The sequence below is a fragment of the Phalacrocorax aristotelis genome, chromosome 9, assembly GCF_949628215.1.
Source record: "Phalacrocorax aristotelis chromosome 9, bGulAri2.1, whole genome shotgun sequence".
NCBI lineage: Eukaryota > Metazoa > Chordata > Aves > Suliformes > Phalacrocoracidae > Phalacrocorax > Phalacrocorax aristotelis.
The window spans coordinates 4077803-4099173 of record NC_134284.1 but is presented as its reverse complement, the minus strand read 5'-3'; the positions used below and the strand labels follow the sequence as shown (position 1 = coordinate 4099173).

The window sequence follows — 21371 nt, the reverse complement described above, 5'->3', positions numbered from 1 at the left end:
TCATTTGAGAGCTGAAAGGTTTAATATTCAGACTAATATTTCTCTTCTACAGCTAAGGCATCGGATTTCTAATCTGTCAACAGTTCTTTTATAAAAAAGAGATGTATGTATATTTCTATCCATTTTTAATTATATTTTATGAATGATGACATGTATATTATTAACTTTCAGCTGCAAATTGACTAGAACATATAAACAAATATCAGAAAGACTGAGGCCCTGATCCTGCTCCCATGAAAACCAGCAGAAGGAGAGCCATAAATTTCTACAGGAGAATTACTAGGCTTCAAAGTAGGTTTGTACTAAAGGAAGAATTGTGTGGCGCCAGGTGAAGCCAGGTAAAAAAGAAATGTAATTGAAGTACAAAATATTATCATATGTTCCAAAAAGTTTAAAAGTCTCCAAATTTTACAAGCATTATGTTTTTCAGATTTGAATAGGTCAAAAGGGAAAAAAAAATCAAATCTTTTGGCAACCTCAACAGATATTTTAGGCTGAACACAGAATGCAGGATAGGGCCCAGAATGTTTATACTGAACTATAATAAATTGTCTGTGCTGGGAAACTCAACTTGAACTGCAGCTGGAAAGGTTTCTTTCCTCTTTTCTTTTCTTTTCTTTTTTGGTTTTTTTTTTTTTTTCCCCCTAACTGATCTGGTTCAGCCAGGGCATAGCTGTAATTACCTTCTTCCCATCTACAGCTAATACCTCAGAGCAATAAAAAAAATATGAGGGTGTTAAAAATTCAAACACTAATTATGGGCTGTTATATTTACTAAACACAGCAGAGTAATAACAAAAGTTTCAGCTTCTTGTGGCCAGCACTGCACTATTTGATCTACCAAGTCCCTGGACCCTTTACACTTACTGTATTACATAACAGTTAATAGCACACTAAAATAAAATTCGATAAACACATTTATTACCAAACACGTATAGCACAACCGCTTACAGCTGTCTCCTTTTTCCAGCACAGGTATATCTCTGAAGGGTTCATTCCTTTGTTGATTTTGGTTTTTGTTTCCAATTAAGTTATATAAATAGTAGAGCAGCGGATTTTGAAAAGGGAAGCATGCACTGTTTGAGTACCCCATTTAAAGTCTTATGGTAAATATTGGCTAATCCTACAACTCTTTCTGTTACTTTCCCTTATGCTATGTTTTCAGGTCTAGCAAAGGAATAAAACTGAGAGCTGCCTTAGTTCCCAGTTCAGCACTGCCACTGTCACTGCCACCACCCCTCGCATTCACATTAAACACACACAATGTGGCTTTATACCACTTAATAAGAATAGAGGTGTATGGATTTTTGGGGTGTCAAACAGCTGTCACAGACTGTCACTTCCACAAGAGAAACCTTGGCACACAACAAATTAAACTACACTTCTTTTTGGCTATCATTATTCATAGCCAATCAGCTGAAATGCTCCTGGTATTTCATGTGCAAATAAAACCATGAGGGGAAGACCCGTGGATCAGAACAGTGGGCCAATACATAAAACAGAGGAAACAACATGCTGTCTCTGTCCTTCTGAAGTGGCTCATCATCACCCCTGCACCAACTTTCACCAAATGAGATCTAGCCTGAGGCTGTATATTAAATATGCATATCAAAGCAAATGAAAAAATAAACCTGGAGAGTCAAATTGGGCAAATTTGCATGCTTGAACTACTACGTTTTCAGGTAGATGCTCACAAATGATAGCTCGTTTTTTGATAGTCTTGCACGTTTATATTAGCCATTTTTTAAAGCTTTTCCTTCTTTACGAATAAAAGCAGATTTCTTCCTGCTGGAACCTTGTACAGTGCAAATATAAATGTGTACACACACGGTAGTTTGACTAAGCTATAAAAGAGTGTTAAAGTTTTGTTGGGAAAACAAGCTAATATATATATATAAAAAAAAAAAAATCCAATAAGGAGACACATTTCCCAAAACGCATGAATAAAATGTAACTATGTGATACAACTCTTCATTTCCCAGTTGGTGTTCTGGTTGCACAAATTATTGCTTCCTTTCAAAACAAATAGCAGGGGGCTAAAGTAAAAATGTTATAGCTCAAATCTCCAGGAAATAAAAGGCTTTAAATTATAATACCCAATGAAGTGGTAAACCCTAACGGGTCCAAGATAAATGGGTTGTCATATTTATTAGAGTTTGTTTTTTGGGCCACAAAAGCAAGAGGAGATTCTTCTTAGGGAAGATAATAGTTATTAAATTATCAAAATGCTAACCTCCTCCACCTCTGTCCTATCATTGTGTGTGAATTTAAATATTATAATGGGGCACTGCAAATTGGCTTGAGCATTCGCCATCTGCCAGAACCCTAAACAGGCTAGTTTATCTAATCTCTTCAATATAAACATAAGCATGCTCCATTTCTACACTTCCACTTGAAACACGCTGTTGTACAGAAACTGTACTGGAGAAACATGTACTTTTGGGGTTTTTTTTTTTCCTGTTGCTCTGAATCATACACAATGACCCCATATCCTTCAGGTTGCCACTCATTTCAATTTCTTTTCTAGTAGTCTCCCAGAATACTTATGCACACGAATTTAGTGTTGTAAAATGCCATAAAACAAATATTTTTGAAATAGTGTCATGCCTCATAGAGTTTATTATCTACGTGTGAGATAGCTGATAAGCAGAGAAACTTTCAGGAGCCTCTGCATACATTTTTTTTTCCCTTCTCAAAATAATAGATTTAAAATGTAAACCAGCGCAAAAAAAACTTGTCCTGCAATGTTTACCGAATACAAATGAGAAAATGAAAGCTAAGGCTTGGGTCCAAAAATATTTCCCGGGTTTTGGAACTAAGCCGTGCCAGAAGGGGGGCATTTAGAAGAATTTATTATTATTTTATCTCCCAATTCAGCTTCAGTCCAGGTCTAATGTAATTATCAAATAAACACATAAACAACATGTTTTCAAAGGAAACAAAAGCTCCTAGAAAGCTCATTCTCCCTGGGCTTACAGCTACTCTTCTTAACACACTGGGAAATAAAGGCAGGCGCCTGTGCAGAAAGCATGGTTAACTTCACACCGGGTGTTAATTTAATATTTCAACCGCTAAAATATTAGCCTGTATCATTTAGATTATGAGTTCAATTGAACCTAAAACTGTGTAAACCCCTTTTCCCCCCAGGGATGCGTTCCTATAAATAAACTAGAGTTCACACCCACTCTTTTTAACCAGAGCTGTTCCTTCCCTTTTCTGCGGTACCAGCTGCAATCTCTCCCTTCACATCCCGAAGTCTCTCCGCGTTTACATCTTTTGAAGGATCACAAGAGCCGCTCCAAAACCCGGAAAAACAAAGGCACTCTCCTTACCACGCACACCAGCGTTCAGTCCTACACATATAACACTAATTCACCAACTCCTAAAGTGTTAAAATCAACCGCTAACCTACGGTTACTCAATCATCATTCTCTCCAGCTTTCTGTAATACATTGTTAATAATTGCTTCATCAAGGTTACTGTCTTTTATTATGAAGATGCTTCAGGCGTTTGGCAATAAGTCCATATTCTGACAATAAGTTGCTACAAAGCACAAGCATTGGAAACTCTAATGTGCTAACCCCTTTTTTTTTTTTTTTTTAATGCAATGTAGTATTGCCAATAATTCTCATCACTTGTCATCCCCACGAGAGGGGAGGGGGGAGCAAATCAGCAAACTTTCTCCCTAACTTTCTTGTCGCTGTTTCCTTACGTTGCTGCATCGATTACAGAGTTGGCAAAGCAGGAGAGAAAGCACCGATCGCCACATCGAACCGACAGTTCGCTAGCTCTCCAAGCCGCCCAGAGCAGGAAACTTTACAAACCATTGCAAACTCGCTGCTTTACAGATGGAAACAGAAGGAACCTTTTGCATTTCTACAACTTTACAAAGCGAGAGGGAAGAAAGTGTGAAGATGGGATCCGAACTTGCAAGAGGTTAAAGTAGTCGTAGTAACAATAAGAATAATAATAATAGACAACAGCAGCCAAACAATTAAATCGGGGGCAGGTCCTCTAAGCAGGTTAAAGTCTTAAAAAGTGCCATAAAGAGGTCAGGAGGACTTACATGGTCGGCTAAATTTGTGGAAGATCCTGAGAGTTCTTCGTGGTCTGATTTGGAGCTGCCATCCCTTTCATCAATCACGAGGTCTATTGGCATTTTTCCTTTCAAACAACTAATGTACCGATGGCAGAAGTTATCGCACAATTCATGAACCTGAAAACAGTAACACGAATAATAGTATCAGTAATGGCAAAATATCGGCTTGCAATTTTTTTTTTCCTTTTTGGTAGCAAGAGCAACCCCCGATCTACTCCACAAGTAACTCTAATTAAGGGGCACAATAGTTGAAGGCAAGGAAACAATAGAGAAATTGTTGCAGCACATATTATTCTCTAGAGACTTGCCGCAGCAACAAGTTAGAGAGAGAGAGAGAGTTAGTGGGCTCAGCCTGGTGTGCAGAGGAAAATCCGATGTGCTGATAACATCAGAACACTGGGAGCTGGACCCAGGCGGTATCTCTGGAGCATACACAACCCAGACAGGTACAACTAGTCACTCGGGACGGGATCGGTTTAAACCGGGGCTAAAAAAAGGTCTCTGTGGCCGGCAGCAGTAAACCGAAGCCACTCGCTGAGGCTGTGGGAAGAGCCGTCCTCGTCGCAGGGCACAGCCCCCTCCCCACGCCGCGCAGGGCCCCCTGCCTCTTCCAAACACTTAGCGCTTGCTTGGGGTTAATATGCCTGCCAGAGCTGGAGAAAGGCAGGGGTGCTTTCATTTCTCTTTTTGTTAAACATACTATTTCCGAGTAAGGAGAAGAGCTTCTACTGAGGGAAGGGGGTAAGAAGGATGGGAGGGGTCTAGAAATATCAAATATTGAAAATACGCTGGAAAAGAAAAATAAGGCCAGGCTGGGCTGGGCATGGCTGTATGGTGTCACATGCACTGATGGCACAGGTTACAGTATCACCCTGCGTCTCCGCTGGCCATGTCTACAAGCCATCCCAAACAGTTGGGGGGCGTGGACGGGGGGACAGGACACGGGCACGGGGAAGGAAAGGCTTGCCCCCCGCCCGCCTCCGTGGCTCTTACCTTTTCTAATTCCAAAAGGTGAAACCTTAGTACTTGTATTGCTTGGATCATCTGCAAGAAAGTTTTGAGCAAGGGGTTACGTGGGAGGCGGGAGCACGGGGGCTGCGAGCACGAGTGGGCGAGGGGGAGAAGGGGGTTGTCAGGGCGCGCAGTCATTACCCCGGATTTCAGCTCGAACAATTTTGATCGACTTTAACCTAAGCACTTGGTTTTTATCATATTTATTCCAGGAGCGGTGATTAGTGCTCTATTACCGCGATCTTGGAGAACCTCTTGCCTTCGCTCCCTCTCAACACCCGGCCCTCACCTCTTGAGGGTCCGCAGAGAAGTCAGACACAGGCTCCCACCCTCCCCATCGCCCGCAGGAGAAAGCGAGGGGCGGAAAGATGAAGAGTTGGCATCTTCTTTACAAGCGGATTTAGGCACTTTGAATATTGAAATCGTTCACATTAGCAACAGAATTGCGTTAGAAATCTCCAGCTCTCTGGTCTTCAGCAGTTATTTCCCTCACTGTAGCTTCCCGTGGCTTTCAAACACAGCTTTGCAATGCGCTGGGGCTCGAGAGTTTGCCCCGGCTGACTTTAAAAGTGCAGCTCTTTGAAGCCTCTGGACGGCAGCCCTCCACCCGCGGCTGCCCCCCTCCCCTGCCCGCCGCCGCCCGCCCCACCGCCACGCACGGCCGAGGGCGGCTGCCGGCAGCCGCCCGTGGGGTCGGGGGGGGGCGGGAGGGGAGCGGGGCCGAGGGGTCAGCAGGCCTTACCAAATTGTCCAACTCTGGATTTGAAGAAAAAAGGGGTTTCTCAGCGCGGACCTGCAAGCAGAAGGAAAAGCGGCGTGAATTACAGCTTCTCCCCTCAGCCCTGTGACCGAGTCACTCGGGGGCGGGGGGGGGGGAGCCGCGGTGACCACACTGGCCGGTACAGGTCGGGTCACAGCCCGGCCGGGCGCCCCGGAGTCACCCGTGCTGCCAAGGGGAGCCCGCCCCGTCCTGCCAGCCCAGTGCCGAGCCGGCCGCCCCGGCCACCGGAGCCCTCTCGTTTGGATCCCTCCTGCCTTCCTCCCGCTCCCTCTGCCTCCCAAAGTCGGCCACAGTTACATTTCCCTTTCATGAACGCGGAGGGCGAGGGCCAGGAGTGCCGGCCCGGCAGCGTGGAGGGGCTCCGGGCGGAGGGGAGGGCGGGGGGCGCCGGGCCGCCAGCCCGCACCCCCGCCGCTCCCTCCCGCCCCCCCCGCGGCGGTCGGAGAGGGGGCTACGGGGGGGGGTGTGCGTGCGTGTGTCAGGGGGGTCTGCCTCCTGCGAGCTCCCGGCCGTGTGGGTCGAGGGGCTGAGGGGGTGGCGGGAGCGCCGGGGAGGGCCGGGGGCGGGGGGAGAGGTGCGGACCTGTTTGGCGAAGACGGCGATGTCCTCGTTGAAGGAGTCGGAGGAGCAGACGTCCCCGCCGGCCACGCCGGGCTCCCGGGGCGTGCAGGTCGCCAGCTCGCACTTCTCAAAGACCAGAGCTAAGAGGGGGAACAACGGGTGCCTACCGGGCAGTGGCACACAAAGAGAGGGGAGGGGGTGGGGGAGAGGGGGGAAAGAAGAGCTCTGATCAACAAGTATTCTTTTTTTTAAATGCACGGACACACAGACCCGGACACACGGACGCAGCCACGCTCTGCAGCCTCGCGGTACTGCTTCGGGCAGAGCAGGGGAGAGCAGCGTTTTGCAACAAAAATGCGGGGTTTTGGTGTTGCAGGTTTGTGGGGTTTCTTTTTTTTTCCCCCTTTGGGAATCGCGAAGCCCGAGCCGCATCCCCCGTGCAGTCCCCACACACGAGGACAAAAGTGACCTCTCCTCCAAACGCACAAGGCACCGAACACGCTCACGCACGCAGGAGCTCAGCTGGGAATCTTACACTTTTCGCCACAGCCTAAAATAACGCGAAACCTGGAAGGTCCCATCCCTACCCTCCAGCTATGACCTGAAATGAGAAGCACGGCTAGGCAAACTGCAAACTACTTAATACGTAATTTTATTTTTCGAGGGGCCTGCTAACAAAAATGTGGTGAAGTTTCCTGGCTTAGGAAGCACACCCAAGTAAAATACCAGCTGTCCAGATAAGTGAGCTGGGGAGGGGGCGGAGGGAGGGAGCACTTCGCGAAATATTTTCCCATAGTTGGTGTAGTCAGGGAAAAAAATATTTTATCTGCGCGCTAAGTAGTAAGCATGCATTTGTCTCTTTTTCCCTTTGGTGCCTGATCAAGGCCCCACGCTCTGCCATAGATGTTGCTATCTCTCCTTTTAGGATCCTTCAGTATTTGTTCTAAAAGGCACTGAAGGGAATCGGTGTCATTCCCCCCAAGCAATGCCCTGGCACAGGCTTGAGTTTTGTTGAGTACGCGCTTCTTTTTCCTCACCTTCTTTCTTTCCTAAATAGAGAGCTCAGCTCAGTGCCCCCAACGTATTTATTTCTTCTGTCTCAGGGAAGAGCTGCTTGCGAGAAGCGAATCCCTTTTATTCTTACCACCTTCCGCGATGTGAATAGCCCTTTATTTACAGCGTAGGAACAGTGTTATTATGGCACGAAGGAGAACACCAGAACAACACTTCTCCGACTAAAATCCAGAGCAGTGAGAGCCACCTCTCCTGTCTGAACTCCTAAGTGGGGCCTTTCCGAGAAAGACAAAAAACCCGGGGGGGTGGGGGGTGGGGGGAGGGGGATGAAAAAGGGGAATTAAAGGGAAAAAATAAAAAAGGAAGGCAAGGCAAGACGACCTCCCCCGAGCGCAGCCTCTCTCCCCGAGCGGTCTGTTTTTCCAGGACCCGTTTCCCGTGGGTGCTGGCACCTCAGCGCAGAGCCAGGCTGGGATCGCTCTCGCCCGGGAGTTGCCCGCAGTGGCAGTGCCACCGCGCGGGTCTCCCTCCGGAGCGGGCGGCGGGGGCCTCCCGGGCCGCCGCCCTCCCGGGCCCGCGGGGCTCCCCCCCGCCCCGCGCCGCGCCGCGCCGCCTCGCTCCGCGCCGGGGCCCGCCGCCGCCACGGCCCCGCGGGAGCCCCGCCGCCCGCCCGCCCCGCTCCTGCCCTCGCCGCTCCGCGGGCACCGGCGCTGCGGAGCCGGGCCATGGCGCCGGGCGGCCCGGCGGCACCTACCCGTAGATCGCATCCTTGTCCCGCTTCAGGGCGTCGTTGACAGCGGAGCCCATGCTGGCCGGCATGACATTGGGGTGCGGGGCGTGGGCGCCGTAGTGCTGTCCGGCGTGGAGCGGCGGCCCATGGTTGAGGTGGTGCACCGGGGGGATCGGCCGGGGGGCGTGGGGGTCCCCGTACATGGAGGCCGGCACCCCTACTCCGTCCATCCCGCCGTAGTGGGGCAGCTCATCGTACTGTCAAAAAAGGGCCCGGAAGAGAAGAAAGAAAGAGAAAGAGGGGGAGAGGGGGAGAGAGAGAGGAATAAAAAAACAAACAAACAACAACAACAAAAGTCAGAAGAGAGTAAAGCACCCGGACAGACACAAACAGAGCAAAACAAAACAAGAACAGCCACAACAGAGAGAGAAATGTGCAAAATGAAAATCGACTGGGATCGGGAGCAGAGGCTGGAGAGGCTGAGGGAGGAGTGGGGGTGCGGGGAGAGGGAAAGGGGGAAAGTGTGTGTGCCTGCCTGTGTGTGCGGGGGGAGATGGTCCTCTTCAGCACGGGCGGGAGGGACCCTAACGAGGAAACGGGGATGAAAAGGAAGGAAACGGAGGAGAGAAACTGGAGTTACTCTGCATTAGAAAGGAAGGACAAAAAAAATTGTATATATAAATGAATAAACAAGCAGAATCAAAAGCAACTAGATAAATAAATCAACAATGGGAAGGAGAGAGGAAAGGTAGGGTGCATCGGGGGAGGGGGGGGGGAGATAAAGGGGGAAATAATCTGAAAGTTACCAGAAACATTATTTAGTAGCAATTCCCCTTGTCCTTGTCAAAGCCAGAGACAAAAAAAAAAAAAAAAAAAAAAAAAAAAGAAAGCAGCTATATGTGTATACATATATATACGTTCGTATATACACAGACACACATATGTATTTCTTAGTCTTTCCTCTTTCCTAGGCAGCGGCAGTAACGGCGGCGGCGGCGGCAGCAGCAGCAGCAAGCTTTCCCCTGTGAAACCCGTGCTACTGAGCAGGCAGAGAGCAGGGGAATCGCGCTGCTGGGGGAAAAGCTAGAGAGGAAAAAAGCGTGGAACAATTGCAGAGAGAGACACACACAGAGAGACACTCACGCACACACACAAAAAGCTAGTGAATAATTTTTGCTGCTATTTTTTAATAGTGGCCGCCATCATCATCAGCAACAGAGGAGAGCAAATCGGACAGGCCCCTCTTAAGAGAGGATTTATATATAGGTAAGTGTTGGAGATTTAAACCTACCCTTTGCGCCATCAGTCTGCGCTCCAATAAACTCCTGGATGTGTCGTATATTTAATATCCCAGTCCAGCAAAGAAAGTGATTTAAAGTGAAGAAGATTCCTTTTTTTTTTTTTTTTTTTTTTTGCAACCCACTTATAGACTTCTCCTATCCTCCAATATGGGCAAATAATAACAACAACAACAACAATAACAACAACAATAATATATAAAAAACAGTCAAGAACCACGATGAGTTTCTGTGTTTTCTTCTTTTTTCTCTCTCTTTCTCTCTTTCCTTTTTCTCTCTCTCTTTTTCCTTTTTTCTTTCTCTACGCAAAAAAAAAAAAAAAAAAAAAAAAAAAAATTGTCAAGCCCCCAAACTGAAGGTTACGATCGGCCCGTCAGCAACCCACATGTAACCAAACTGTCGTGTCTCATGGCTTTTTGCCACTCCAGCTGTCAATCAAAGCCAGGGAATGTCAAGGTAGTGAATGAATGATGGTTGATGATGATGAAGAAGAGAGGAGGAATCTTTTTAACCCCGGTTTCTTCTTCCAGTAACTCCGCGCTCGGGTTTTGCCTTTTAGGATCGCTTTAGGGTTGGTTTGGTTTTTTTGGTTGTTGGTTTGGTTTGGTTGTTGGTTTTTTTTTTTTTTTTGTTTGGTTTTTTTTTTTTTTTTTTTTAAGTACTGTGAAGGGGGGTGGGGAAAGATGCGAAGAAAAATGGAATAGTTTGCAAAGCCCGGACTTCCCCCTCTCTCTCTCTGTCTCTCTCTCTCTCTTTTTTTTCCTCCTCCCGGTAGGTATTTTGCCTCCCTCTCTCCCTGGCTCTCTGAGATGAGTGAGTGTCAGTAAGTGTTGGCAGGTTGGCTGCTGGCTGCCTTATAGAAGAGGCTCAGTTTTGCAGCGCTGATCGGCGGGAGAATGAAGTGACGGAACCCGGAAGTAGTGGTGGCCATAGCCAGTCCTGCAGCGCGGCGGCGGCGGCGGCGGGGAGCGGCGGGCAGCGGCGGCGGGCAGCGGCGGCGGCGGCGGCGGCGGCGGCGGGGCGCGGGGCGCGGGGCGCCCCGGCCGGCGGAGCGGCGGCGGCGGCGGGAGCGGCGGCGGGAGCGGCGGCGGGAGCGGCGGCGATGCGCAGCGCGGCGGCGGGCGCGGCCGCGGCGCCGCGCGGGGGGAGCCGCGCAGCAGCCCCTGCCCCGAGCGAAGCAACGCGTGTAGGAAGGAGCGAGCGAGCGTGCGAGAGAGAGGGAGGGAGGGAGCGCGGGAGGGAGGGAGGGAGCGAGGGAGGGAGGGAGGGAGGCAGGCAGGGGAGGAAGGACAGGGAGAGTGCGTGTGTACGAGAGGGGGGAGAGGCAGGGGAAAACTGCAGAGAGCGAGAAGAAAAGTGCGATAGAAGCCCAGCCCCGGGTTGCTTTGCGCTAGATTATTTTAGCAACAAAATACCTTCCGATTAACCGCGATGTTTCGCGTCTGATTTATGCGCTGAATTATTTATTTAAATCGCCGGCTGTCGCCCTCGCCGCCAACGGTGTGCGAGCCCGGGGGCACGGAGAGCTCCGCTGCACGGGGGGGCCGCGCAAAGTTGATCTACCCCGGGAAGGGAGCCTGCTCCGGCCGAGCCCCCGCGCCTCCGCCAGCACGCTACGTTGCAAGCGTGGTTTCTCTCCTCTGACCATTCATTGTGCTTTTCTCAAAATTAATTTTCCAGGGCATGAAGAGAACGCCTCGTTCAAACCGTGTTTGGCACCGCTCTTCATTAAGTGATCGCTGCTATCAAGCGCGCTGTGGATGTCTTGTGGGGGGGGGGGGGGGGGGCGGGGGGAGAGGCGGGGGGGGGGGGAGGGGGGAGCGAGGGGGGGAAATCCCTTTTTACTTTTGCGAGCAGGCTGCCGGGCTTTGAAAAGGGCTTAAAACCAAAGTCGTGCTCAACCTTTTGTAGGAGACATCCAGAAGTTACGTAGATTATTTTTTTGTTGTTGTTGTTTGCATGTTCGTTTTGAGCGGGTCGGGCGGCGAGCGCTGTATTTACGCCTGTGCGTAGCCGGACTTTGCTGTGCATCGACGTCGCGCTCGCGGAATGCGTGCCCAAGTATTAGCTCGGTAATGCCTTCTAATGGTAGTGCTAATTACAGTGGGGTTATTTAGCAAATTAGGTGAGATGATGCCCCCCCCACCCTCGAGCACCAAATGAACTTTTCCAAACGCACACGCACACACACACGCGCGCGCGTTAGTTTTGGTGCGTTTCTCTCGCCCAATCACTTTGCTGGAGCTAAAACATGCCTCACCTCCGAACAGTCAATTACCAAAGCGAGCTGGGATCATCAATCATGGGGGATGCTTGAAGTTTAGGGGAGGAGCGATGGTCAAACTATCGATTGCTGCAGTTTTGTCCTCCCCAACCCCCCACCCTCGTTCACGGTCCCCTGCACATAAAATCTAAAACAGACTATCCCGTTAATAGTGGGATTTATCAATGATTATGTCCCCGGTTGTGAATGTGGCCTCATACATAGATGGCTTTTAAAAATACACGGCAGAAAAAAAAAACCCAGTATTTATTCAGTCAGGTTTTGTTTTGCTTTTCGTGATGATGACGATGATTTTAAGATTTTTCTATTATTTATTTTTTTGAAACGTTAAGAAAATTACTCAAGGGGTAGTTATAGATATTTGGCCTGATTTTAATAGGCGTAGGGAATGAGCTCCAGAGGTCAATAAAGCCCTCCAAAATGATGAATGATTGAGTACCTGTGATGATGATAGTGATTACCGGAGCAATTAAACAGTTTGATTAAATGAGCCATCATAACAATGATGTCTGCGGGAAATCAGCCCTCACATATAAAGAAAGATAGCGTGGAGGGCTGACAAACGCCAGTGGGCATTCCTGCGTGTTCCGATAGCGCCGAGCCCTGCAGAGCAAGGCTGTATTTACAAATATGGGGGGGATACGGAGAAAAGCCCCTCTCCTACTTTTAGCCAGAGTTGCACCCTGATTAAAACCCGCCAGAAGCCGGAGAGCAGACCCGGGTTCTTTTTTGATTTGGTTGGTTTTAGTTTGGTTTTTGTTGTTGTTGTTGTTGTTGGGGTTTGGTTTTTTTTTTTTTTTTTCCCCCTAGAGGATCTCCTCCAAGATTAAAGCTAGTCCTAAGAGCAACTGAATTGCTGTGACTGACTTTCACGGGACTGTAAAGAGAGGTGAGTAAAAAAGCCCTTAGTATGTAGATCTCTTTCAAGCAGTGGTTAAGTCGATTCATTTCGCAGGGAAAAAGCCAGTCTTCTTGTGCAGTATTTTATACTCTGTCGTATAAATCGGTAACGTAATTCAAGATATTCATGGTAATGAATGCTTGGCTAATCCTTTGGGTGCGCGGAGACCTACAGAGCAGTAGGTTATGCAAATCCTTTCCTACTTTTACAGCTGTAGTTTTCTAACAGATTTTTTTTTAAAAAAAATCTAGTCATCGGTGAATGCTATTTGGTTCCCCACCACCCACCCCCCCACCCCCGCTGCCCCAAAGATGCCAGATTTCTAAACTTGCGTGGAATCATTTGATTGTGATACAGCCTTTACAGCCAGCTGAGAGGACATGGTTGAAATATTTGTAGCTTCCAAATTTGTTTTTTAACTGAGGCAGCGCAAACCCGGAGCCTTGCCTCTTGAGATATACAAGTGTGTCTTATTTCAAATAGTTTTGGTATCACCAAAGAAGGGGTCTTTACTTGTAACGTGGCCGTGCAAAAGTAATCTAGCTCCATTGAAGTCTCCATGTATTTGTTCAGACCTCAAGCTGTGGGAGAAGTTCATCAGTTTACACCTCAAAAAGAAGTTTTTAGATGACTTGGCTCCCATAGAAGAAACTGCTTCATTGCTTAGGATATAATTTTAGACCTGAATATTTTTTCATAATTCTTCTTCTCACAGGAGTCCCTGTAGAGCTCGGTTCTCTTGACTAAGAAATTGTTAGAAAGCAATCTAAAAATCAAAGCTGCAAAAAAAGCAGGCAATGATTTTTGCAGTGTTCAATGCTGCTCCTTTCACTTGTTCCTGTTTTTTGGTTTTTTGTTGTTGGTTTTGGGTGGTTTTTTTTTCCTTCCCCCTCCTAAACTAATTAACCCCCTGCGTTGGCTCACCCTGCTGTGCATGTGTGTAATCTGGGACAGGGACCAACTTTTAAAAATTATTTTAACTTGATAGAAAATGAAAATTCATATGGTAAATGAAGGGCTTTCATGTTCCTCCTGTGTCTTTTTTTTTTTTTTTTTTCACCCGTGAAAAGAGTTGAAACCTTTTTCCTCTCCACTATCCCACTGGATTAAAGCACACAGAGAACACGGTTTATAAAGCGCTACAGTTTAGCCATTAAAAAGGAATCTCAATTTAGCGCCCTTAAGTGAAAGTACTCAGCTATTAACAAAGATGCTGTTGGGAACTCGGAGGAAAATGGGATACGTGCGTGCAGGGGGTGGGGGCTTCCACGTTCTTAGGTCATTTTCCATTTACTTTTTTTTTTTCTCTCCCCCAGCCTGGTGACATATTTCTTTTAAAACACAGTTATTCGGGAAAATTAAATTGGCTAATTTCCATTTCTTATGCATCACTTCCACAGAGAAGTGTGTTTCCAGGAAAAGTGTGAGAGACGAGTCGGTGGGGGGTGTGTGTGTCTGGGGGTGTGTGTGTTTGGACTTTTTTTTTTTCTCCTTTCCCTTCCCCCCCCCCTTCTTTTTTTTTTTTTTTTTTTTTTTTTTTTAGATCGGCTCAAAAGTCCAAAGAGAAATGAGGTGTCCGGTATGGAAGTGCATCTCAGTCAACAGCCAGCTCCTTTTGCCGAGGCTGGAAATGGTTTTAACAGGCGGTAAAATTTCATCTTGTGGTGTCAAATTGGGGTCAGTTTGGGGTTAGCGCTCTCAGTGTCCGAGCAGGAGCTGTCCAGCTGTGTGGGGATTCATTAAGGGCAAAAGATCCGTTTCAAGAAAAACAATACAAAGACAATCAGAGGGCTAAAGATCGTCTTCAAATCGCATTTTACAAGTGCACCAGAACAAATATGGACGCTGAAACCTATTCCCTTCAAACTCCCAAATCGGCTTCTTAGCCCTTGGAGGGAGTGAGGGAGAAAATCCTCTAAAACTTAAGAAGAGTCTGTTTTCAATCAGCCTTTCCGAAGTGTGGCATCTTAGTCCTTTGCTGGCTCTGAGACATGCCTCTCTCGCTCGCTCGCTCCCTCTCTCTCTCTTTTTTCCACAGCCTTGCAAAAGCGGATGGCACAACAGGTAATATTTCAGATTTCAAGAATATATCCCGCCGGGGATCTTAAACCACTGTTTTGTACGCGCGTGTGCGCCGAGCGCGAGATTTAATGCAAATAGAAATTGGGGGGGGTGGGGGGGTGGCGGCGGGGGGGGGGCCGAAATAAGGCATGCTTGCACGAAATCCTATTGGACCCCTTCGGAAATTTTCTGCGCTTCTTGTAGGCGATGCTCCGGTCTGATGGGTAATTTAGGCTAGATTTACTTTACGGTTCCTAGCATTTGTGGAAAGCACCTATTGCTAATCTGGTTTATTAAATTCGCGTGGTTTAAATCCTCTTAGCGTCCCTACATCTGTTAGAACAATTGACGCCTCGCTACAGGGACAAATAACCTGAACCTTAATCTTGTTTGTAACTTTATTCAATGTTTGTTTGTTTGTGCGCTGAGTTCAAGTATTTTTGGGTGATGCCATTGTGCTCGGAAAGAGACAGGCGACATTTGCAGGCAAAACTCCCCGTGGACGGGCTAAGGATATCGCGGAACAGGATGAAAAATTTTGCATATTTGAACTGGCATTTTGTCTTGAACTTTCGTTCTAGAAAATGTGTCATATTTAATGAAGAAAGCAATCCGCCTGCTAAAACGTGGCTGTGGGTTTACATCACCGTGACCCCGCAGGAAAACCCACGGGAATTTTGCTTTTTGTTTTGCTCGCAAGGCGAAGTGTGGGGTGCAGATAGTACCTTTCCCTATTTATAATCAGGATTATGCCACGGTTCAAACTCCTACCCTCAAAATCGCTCTCTACCGCACTTCCCTTTGCCTTTACGGTTGGTTCTTACACTTGAGTCACTTTTTCTTCGTCTCAGCCCACTTTGATTCGCCTTCGACTTCCCGCAGCTGCAGGACTTTCGAGGTCCCATCTCGGGTGCCCCTGTGAAATCACGCTTATTTTAGCTTCTGCAGATCACTGCCTGCCTTCAGCTCCTCACCCTCATCCCCCCGCCTGCCAATAGCGCACTTCGCTTTCCAGCAATCTATTATTTTTCGAAAATCTTTCCAGTCCAGAAAGTCAATGGTAGCCCATCGCGGTGAACTTTTCCTGACCTCGACTGCGGTATGGCTGGGATCTTTGGGAGCTGGATTAGGAGGAGGTTCATTTACTTACCTGTTAACTTCCCTTTTAACTCTCGTTCTTCCACCCCTCCCCCGCCCCGTTTTTAAAGAAAAAAAAAGACCCCAAAATCTCCACGGCGCACGAACGAACCGGGGTCTTTCTCCCCTCCCGCGCCCCCCCGTGCCCCCATCCGCGGGCCGGGGGGCCCTGAGCCGGCGCCGGCGGGGTGGGGGTGCCCCCCCGGGCCGCCTCTCCCCGGCGGCGGGGCGGCACGGCGCTGCCATCCGCAGCCCTCTAGCGCTACCTGGCGGGGCTCCAACACGGTCCCGCCGCCCCGCGCCGCGCCGACCCACGCCGGGGCCCCCGGGCGGGACGCGGGGCGCGGAGCGGGCCCCTCTCCCCGGCTCCGCGTCCCGGCCTCCCCGCGGGGCTCTGGGCCGCCGTGACCCCCTCCCGCACCCCTCCGGCCGGCGGGCCGTGGGGCGAGGGGCGCGGAGGTGGCCCCCGTCGGGTTTGGCCGGCTGATCTCACGCGGGCGCGTGTGAAGCGCTGATGTCAGCCGAGAGCTGAGCTTTTTGGGGTTTGCTGTGGGTATTTTTTTTTTTTTTTTTTTTCTTTCCCCTGATGTCTTAGGCTGGGAGGTTTGTAAAAGCGAGGACCGTAAACAGCCAACGTGCGTGTTTCCATCATAAACCAGAAAGAGAAAAATACCTCTCAGGGCTCCTCAGTCCCGCCGTGCGGGCCGCTTCCGCCAGGGTAGTTAAAAGCCTAGTTTGCATTTGTTCGGAGAAGCCCGAAGCATTAACAAAATCCATCTTTGCCATGTGACATGGTAACAAAAAGGACAGTTAGGGCAAAGGAAATCGCTTCAGTGCGATATCAGAGCATCCGAGGAGGCTCCAAACTCTGCTCAGAGCTCTCTGTTCTCCCTCACTTAAAACGCTCACTTTTGTTCTCCAGCTGCCTGTAAAACTCCAGAAGAGGAGCGCTCTCATTTTTACACTGGAGTTCTCGGTCCGGAGAGAACAATATCCTTCCACCTCTTTTGAAATCATACGGAGACTCTCCCAACACACAGGCTATCACTTGAAGCCTGAATTTTTTTTTTTTTTTTTTCTTTTTGCAAGAGCTGCTCGGCCCATTGTTTGAAGTGGGATTCCGCACGCAGCCCGAAGAGAAAACGGGGGGAAAAAAAAAATCTTAGGAGCCCAGTTTGGTGGTGCATAGAGAAAGAGCTGACAAAATATTATAGCGTGTTTCGTAGAAGTATATAATGAGACCCGGCGGTGTGTTCCCGAAAGAGAGGGTTGGTGGTTTTTTATCCCCCTAAAAGATTGTGATCGCCTTTGTACGTCTTTCTTTTGATCCCACAAAGAGAATGCAATATACATATATGTGTTTGCTCTCCATACAAGAAATGCAAGGGACCGTACAATGGAATATACGGCCGGTTGGTCCTCATAATGCTTAGTTTTGCTGTAATTAATTGAAAACAGTTATTAGGTCGTCATTGGCAATAGCGTAAATAATTGCAGCGGATTTTTACTTAAAATTGACCGGTCACAGAGTGATAGATCGATTCGAGGTGTAAAAATGATGTATCAAAACATCAATGTCGATTATTTGAAATATTGTAGTCGAATCTTTTTATTGCTTCATCGGTTAAGTGTCTGAAAGTGCTGTGTTCCAACATATATTTATGTTGTCAATACTGTCAAAACTGTCAGTTTTACTACAGTGGATTTGTAATACATTTCGGATTTGCTCATTTACATAAAATGTCCACCCCAGATACCCCTCCTTTTCCCCATCTCTGGAAATCTATGTCAGCTTAATGAAAGGATTCAGGACTCAGCTGAAGAAGAAAAAAAAAAAAAAAAAAAAGAAAAAAGTGGAGCTATTGCTCCATTAAGTCCAATTTATACATCCCTTTGGAAAGCTTGGGCTATTTCTAAGTTGCCATAAGAGGGAATTCCCCCCCGCCTACCCCTTATTTCCCCAGTAGAATTTAAACACTCTTCGACCCTCACACCTAGCTTAAACCCTTCAGGAGAAATGAGAAGCTGTACAGGGAGCCAGAGGGGAGCCAACGCACACCTGTGAATGCCGAAACCCTCCCAGCGAGAGCAGCAGCCCCCGAACCGCGCAGGCACGCGCGGGGTTTGCATCCTGCTAGAAAGAAGGAGACAAAAGAAGCAACAAATATGTGTGTGATCTTTTCCTAACGGTTTGGAGCCCAAAGGAAAAACGCAAATTGGAAGCAGTGTTGGGCATTTGATGCCCTCCGCCCCGTTTTATCTGGGTCTGATCCGCTTTGATTATTGGCTTTAACTGTAAGAAGTGTTTTTTTATTAGCCTGGTCTCAGACACCTCTCTCTAATTTTCTCCAAAAGCCCAGCTGAGGGATGGAAAAACTCAGGAATAAATAAATCCATTTACACACTAGGCTCTCTTCGATCTAGCAAACAGTGAAATTACCCAAGTAACTTTATTACCCACCCCACCCGTTTCGGGAGGATGAGGTTGTTTTATAAGCGGTGGTAAGAGGGACCTGAGGCGTGCGGGGTGTTCTTTCTTTTTTTCTTTTCTTCCTTCCCCCCCCCCCCCCCCCCCTTTTTCCCAGGGATATGTGTGTTTAAAGAGATGCTGAAGAGATTTCTGAGATCACGGGGAAGAAGGGAAGGTTGGTTTGGGGAACGGCAGCGCGCCTGGCAGGTATTTTACTGACCGTCCCTTCCTTTGAACACTTCCAATCTCTCTGCTTCTTTTCATCCGGAATATCTTCCCCAGACCAAGTATGATCTCTGTTGTAATTCTTGTGTGTGTTTGTGATCCCTTCTGAGGTAAATTGAGAAGTAAGCCGCGCAAAAGGAGGAAATCGCCCCTGGGGTGCTTTGTTTACTTTGGTTTGTAAAATCCTGCTAGGAGATGGTTTCCTCAGTGTGTGGCAAGTGTTTCTTCAAGAAATTCATCAGCCCTTCTACAATTACTTCGAGCTCCGAGGGAAGAGAGCTGCCATCACTTTCTCACATCCCAAGGTGTTGCATGGAGGAGAGAAGAAAAGGCTTGAGCATTTAATTATGATGGGGCGGGGGGGGAGGGGAGGGGGGGAGCGGAGGCTGCAGAAGCCGTCCCAAGCCTGTACCTGGGAAAGAAAAATCTGCAAGGGTATATCTGGAAGACGTGTGCCGTTTAGAGCTGGGGAAAAGTACCCCATCTTGTGCAGTAATTAGTCTGAACAATAAACATAATTGGAATAAAATCAGTTGGAAATTCCTGCGTTTTTAATTACGTTTCATTTTGTGGTAAGCCGTAAAATTATGAATGCCTCTCAATTAAACACTATCCACTTGTAAAGCATTTAACAACAATTATTCCTTAATCAGTTGGAATGTTAGCCACAAATGATGCTGTTAAACATCAAAGGGACGCCTTAGACTTTACCTTTTAGTCATAAGTAAGAGGATTAATTTCTATAATTAGAGGGGATAAATATGTGCATAAATACATCTAATTTTTTTACACGTTCTCATCCTGTCTGGTAGAGGCGAGGATCTCTGACAGAGCATGCACTTCTAGCTCACCTCCGGCTCCCAGGAGGCGACCCCGGGAGCAGCGAGGTCCGAACTTCCCTCCCGGGAGGCCCGATCCTGCGCACCACTCCGCGCCCCTCCGCGGGCGTCGGAACCTCCGCCGCCGCCCGGGACTGCGGGATCGGGCCCGCCCTGGGCACAGAGCTTCGGGGGAATTTGGAGCCCTCCTTGGCTTTTATTTACACTTTTTTTTTTTTGTTTGTTTTTTTTGTTTTTTTGTTACGGCACCCGGTGTCTACCTGGCTTTTCAGTCCCCTCGGGGACAATTTGCTGCCCCAAACAAAGCTCGAGATTCGAGCTGAATACCGCAAATAAAATTAGCATGACCTTGATTACACCCTGTATGAATATCTCATTTACCTAATGACTTTATGTCACGTACGCAGAGGGTCAATTTCCTTTTAACCTTTCCCATTGCTGCAGTAAGCATTCTTTTATAATCAATGGCTGTTTGAATAATCAATTCACATTTTATGATCCCTGACAAACTCAATATATGTGCGCCTCGTTTCAGCAAAGCAGCCGGCCCTTCTCCGCGCCGCCTTCACGTCCGAAGAGTTTGCGGCGGGGTTTCCCGGCTCCCCGGGAAGCGGCCCCGGGCCGCGCAAGCCAGCCTCTGCCGGGCTCCGCGGGGGGCCGCGGGAGCTGCGCCCCCCCCCCCCCCCCCCCCGCCCCCGCCGGGGCTCCGCGGGAGGGTGCGGGAGCTGCGCCCCTCGCCCCGGCTCCCGCTCCGCCGCCGCGGCTGCCTCCGCGCAGGGCCCCGCCGGGAAGCCGTGCCTCCCCGGGAAGATGCGCCCCTCCGAAAGGCGCCGGCCCGGGGAGGCACGGCGGCGTCCGGCAGCCCCTTGCATCTCTCTAGCGCTGGACGTGCACTTTAACGTGTTTTTCCCAGCCGCTCAACCCGGAGCAGGCGGTTTTCCCGCTGCGTCCCGCCCGGCCTCCCTCCCAGGAGTGCGCACAGCAAAACCCTGTCGCCAGGGACCGTCCCCCTTTCCGCGTTTGCCGGGACAACCGGCCGCGGGGGGGACGAAGGTCTCCCGGCTCTGAAGCCCGAGGCAGGCGGCTGCCCGGCCGCCCGACCTCCGAGGGGCTGCCGAGGGGAGCTCGGTGTCCTCGGCCACGTCGGCGCATGGGAAACCCTGCATCAGGCTTTGCGTTAGACTAACCGTCCCGCTGATGTTCACGAGTCCCTCGCCGCCACCACCCCCCTTTACCGCCTCTCCCAGCCGCCTCCAAACTGGGGGTCGGGAAACCTGTCCCAGAAGCGGAGCCCCCAAGCACAAGTCGAGAGCAGAAGTGGACGCAGGAGGGCGGGGGGGGGGGGGGTTGCAAGCTGAACTTTGCAAATGTTTTTTCTATGAGTAGCTCACATTTGCTGTGATCTATGGTGTGAGTCAGGAACTGAGACTTATTGCAACCCTGTTCCCTCTATTGGATAATTAATGCTGATTCATAGCGGTTTCTACCTACGAATGTGTGTTTCGTTTTCCTCTGCAGGGTCCATGGTTCTTTGGTATGTTGTTATTCCCTGAAAGGTAATTGCACTTGATATTCTCTCGGGGAAGGCTCATTAGCCCAGGGCAGGGTGGCGTTGCCAATCTCAGATTCTTTCAACAATTCAGTGCAAACATTTGCCCCAGAGGTTTAGTACGGTGCTCCCAGCTCACGAAACAGCCCTTGGATACAGCATTTCCCCTAAGAAGCCTCAGGTCGAAAAAGTACATATATCTATATCTGTATCTAAACACATATAGATACAGATATTTTCCACCCAAGCAGGAAACATTTTAGTTTAGGGGTTTTTAGTTTAACCCCTTACGGTAAGTGGTTCGAATCTACGCAGGAAGATTAGACAGGCTGTCTTGTACTGCAGGACTTCGTCGTCCCTCTTATCAGAAGATAACCAGGACACAATCGTGGTTGAAACAATAGAAAAGGC

At 48.8% G+C, this 21371-nt stretch overlaps 1 protein-coding gene and 1 long non-coding RNA gene across 4 annotated transcripts in view; one reads left to right on the top strand and one right to left on the bottom strand.

Moving 5' to 3' along the window:
• The window catches only part of MEIS2 (Meis homeobox 2), a 174903-nt gene extending 164399 nt beyond the window's left edge, over window positions 1-10504 (bottom strand). Inside the window, exons 1-6 of one of the 3 annotated variants that reach the window (XM_075103227.1) lie at window positions 9488-10504; window positions 8221-8453; window positions 6474-6615; window positions 5853-5903; window positions 5093-5143; window positions 4067-4216 (exon numbers count right to left, since the gene is read on the bottom strand). In XM_075103227.1, the coding sequence (XP_074959328.1) occupies window positions 4067-4216; window positions 5093-5143; window positions 5853-5903; window positions 6474-6615; window positions 8221-8453; window positions 9488-9499 (639 nt within the window). In that variant the 5' untranslated portion in view covers window positions 9500-10504. Of the gene's footprint in view, window positions 1-4066; window positions 4217-5092; window positions 5144-5852; window positions 5904-6473; window positions 6616-8220; window positions 8454-9002; window positions 9397-9487 lie in introns of those variants that run through there. The other 2 variants (XM_075103229.1, XM_075103228.1) reach the window with 2 other exon arrangements.
• An 822-nt stretch (window positions 10505-11326) lies between these two features.
• LOC142061791 (uncharacterized) lies at window positions 11327-20728 on the top strand. Its single transcript, XR_012662244.1, has 3 exons — window positions 11327-12667; window positions 14223-14743; window positions 18463-20728. It is a non-coding gene; the product is annotated as an uncharacterized LOC142061791 (long non-coding RNA).
• Window positions 20729-21371: the final 643 nt, after the last annotated feature.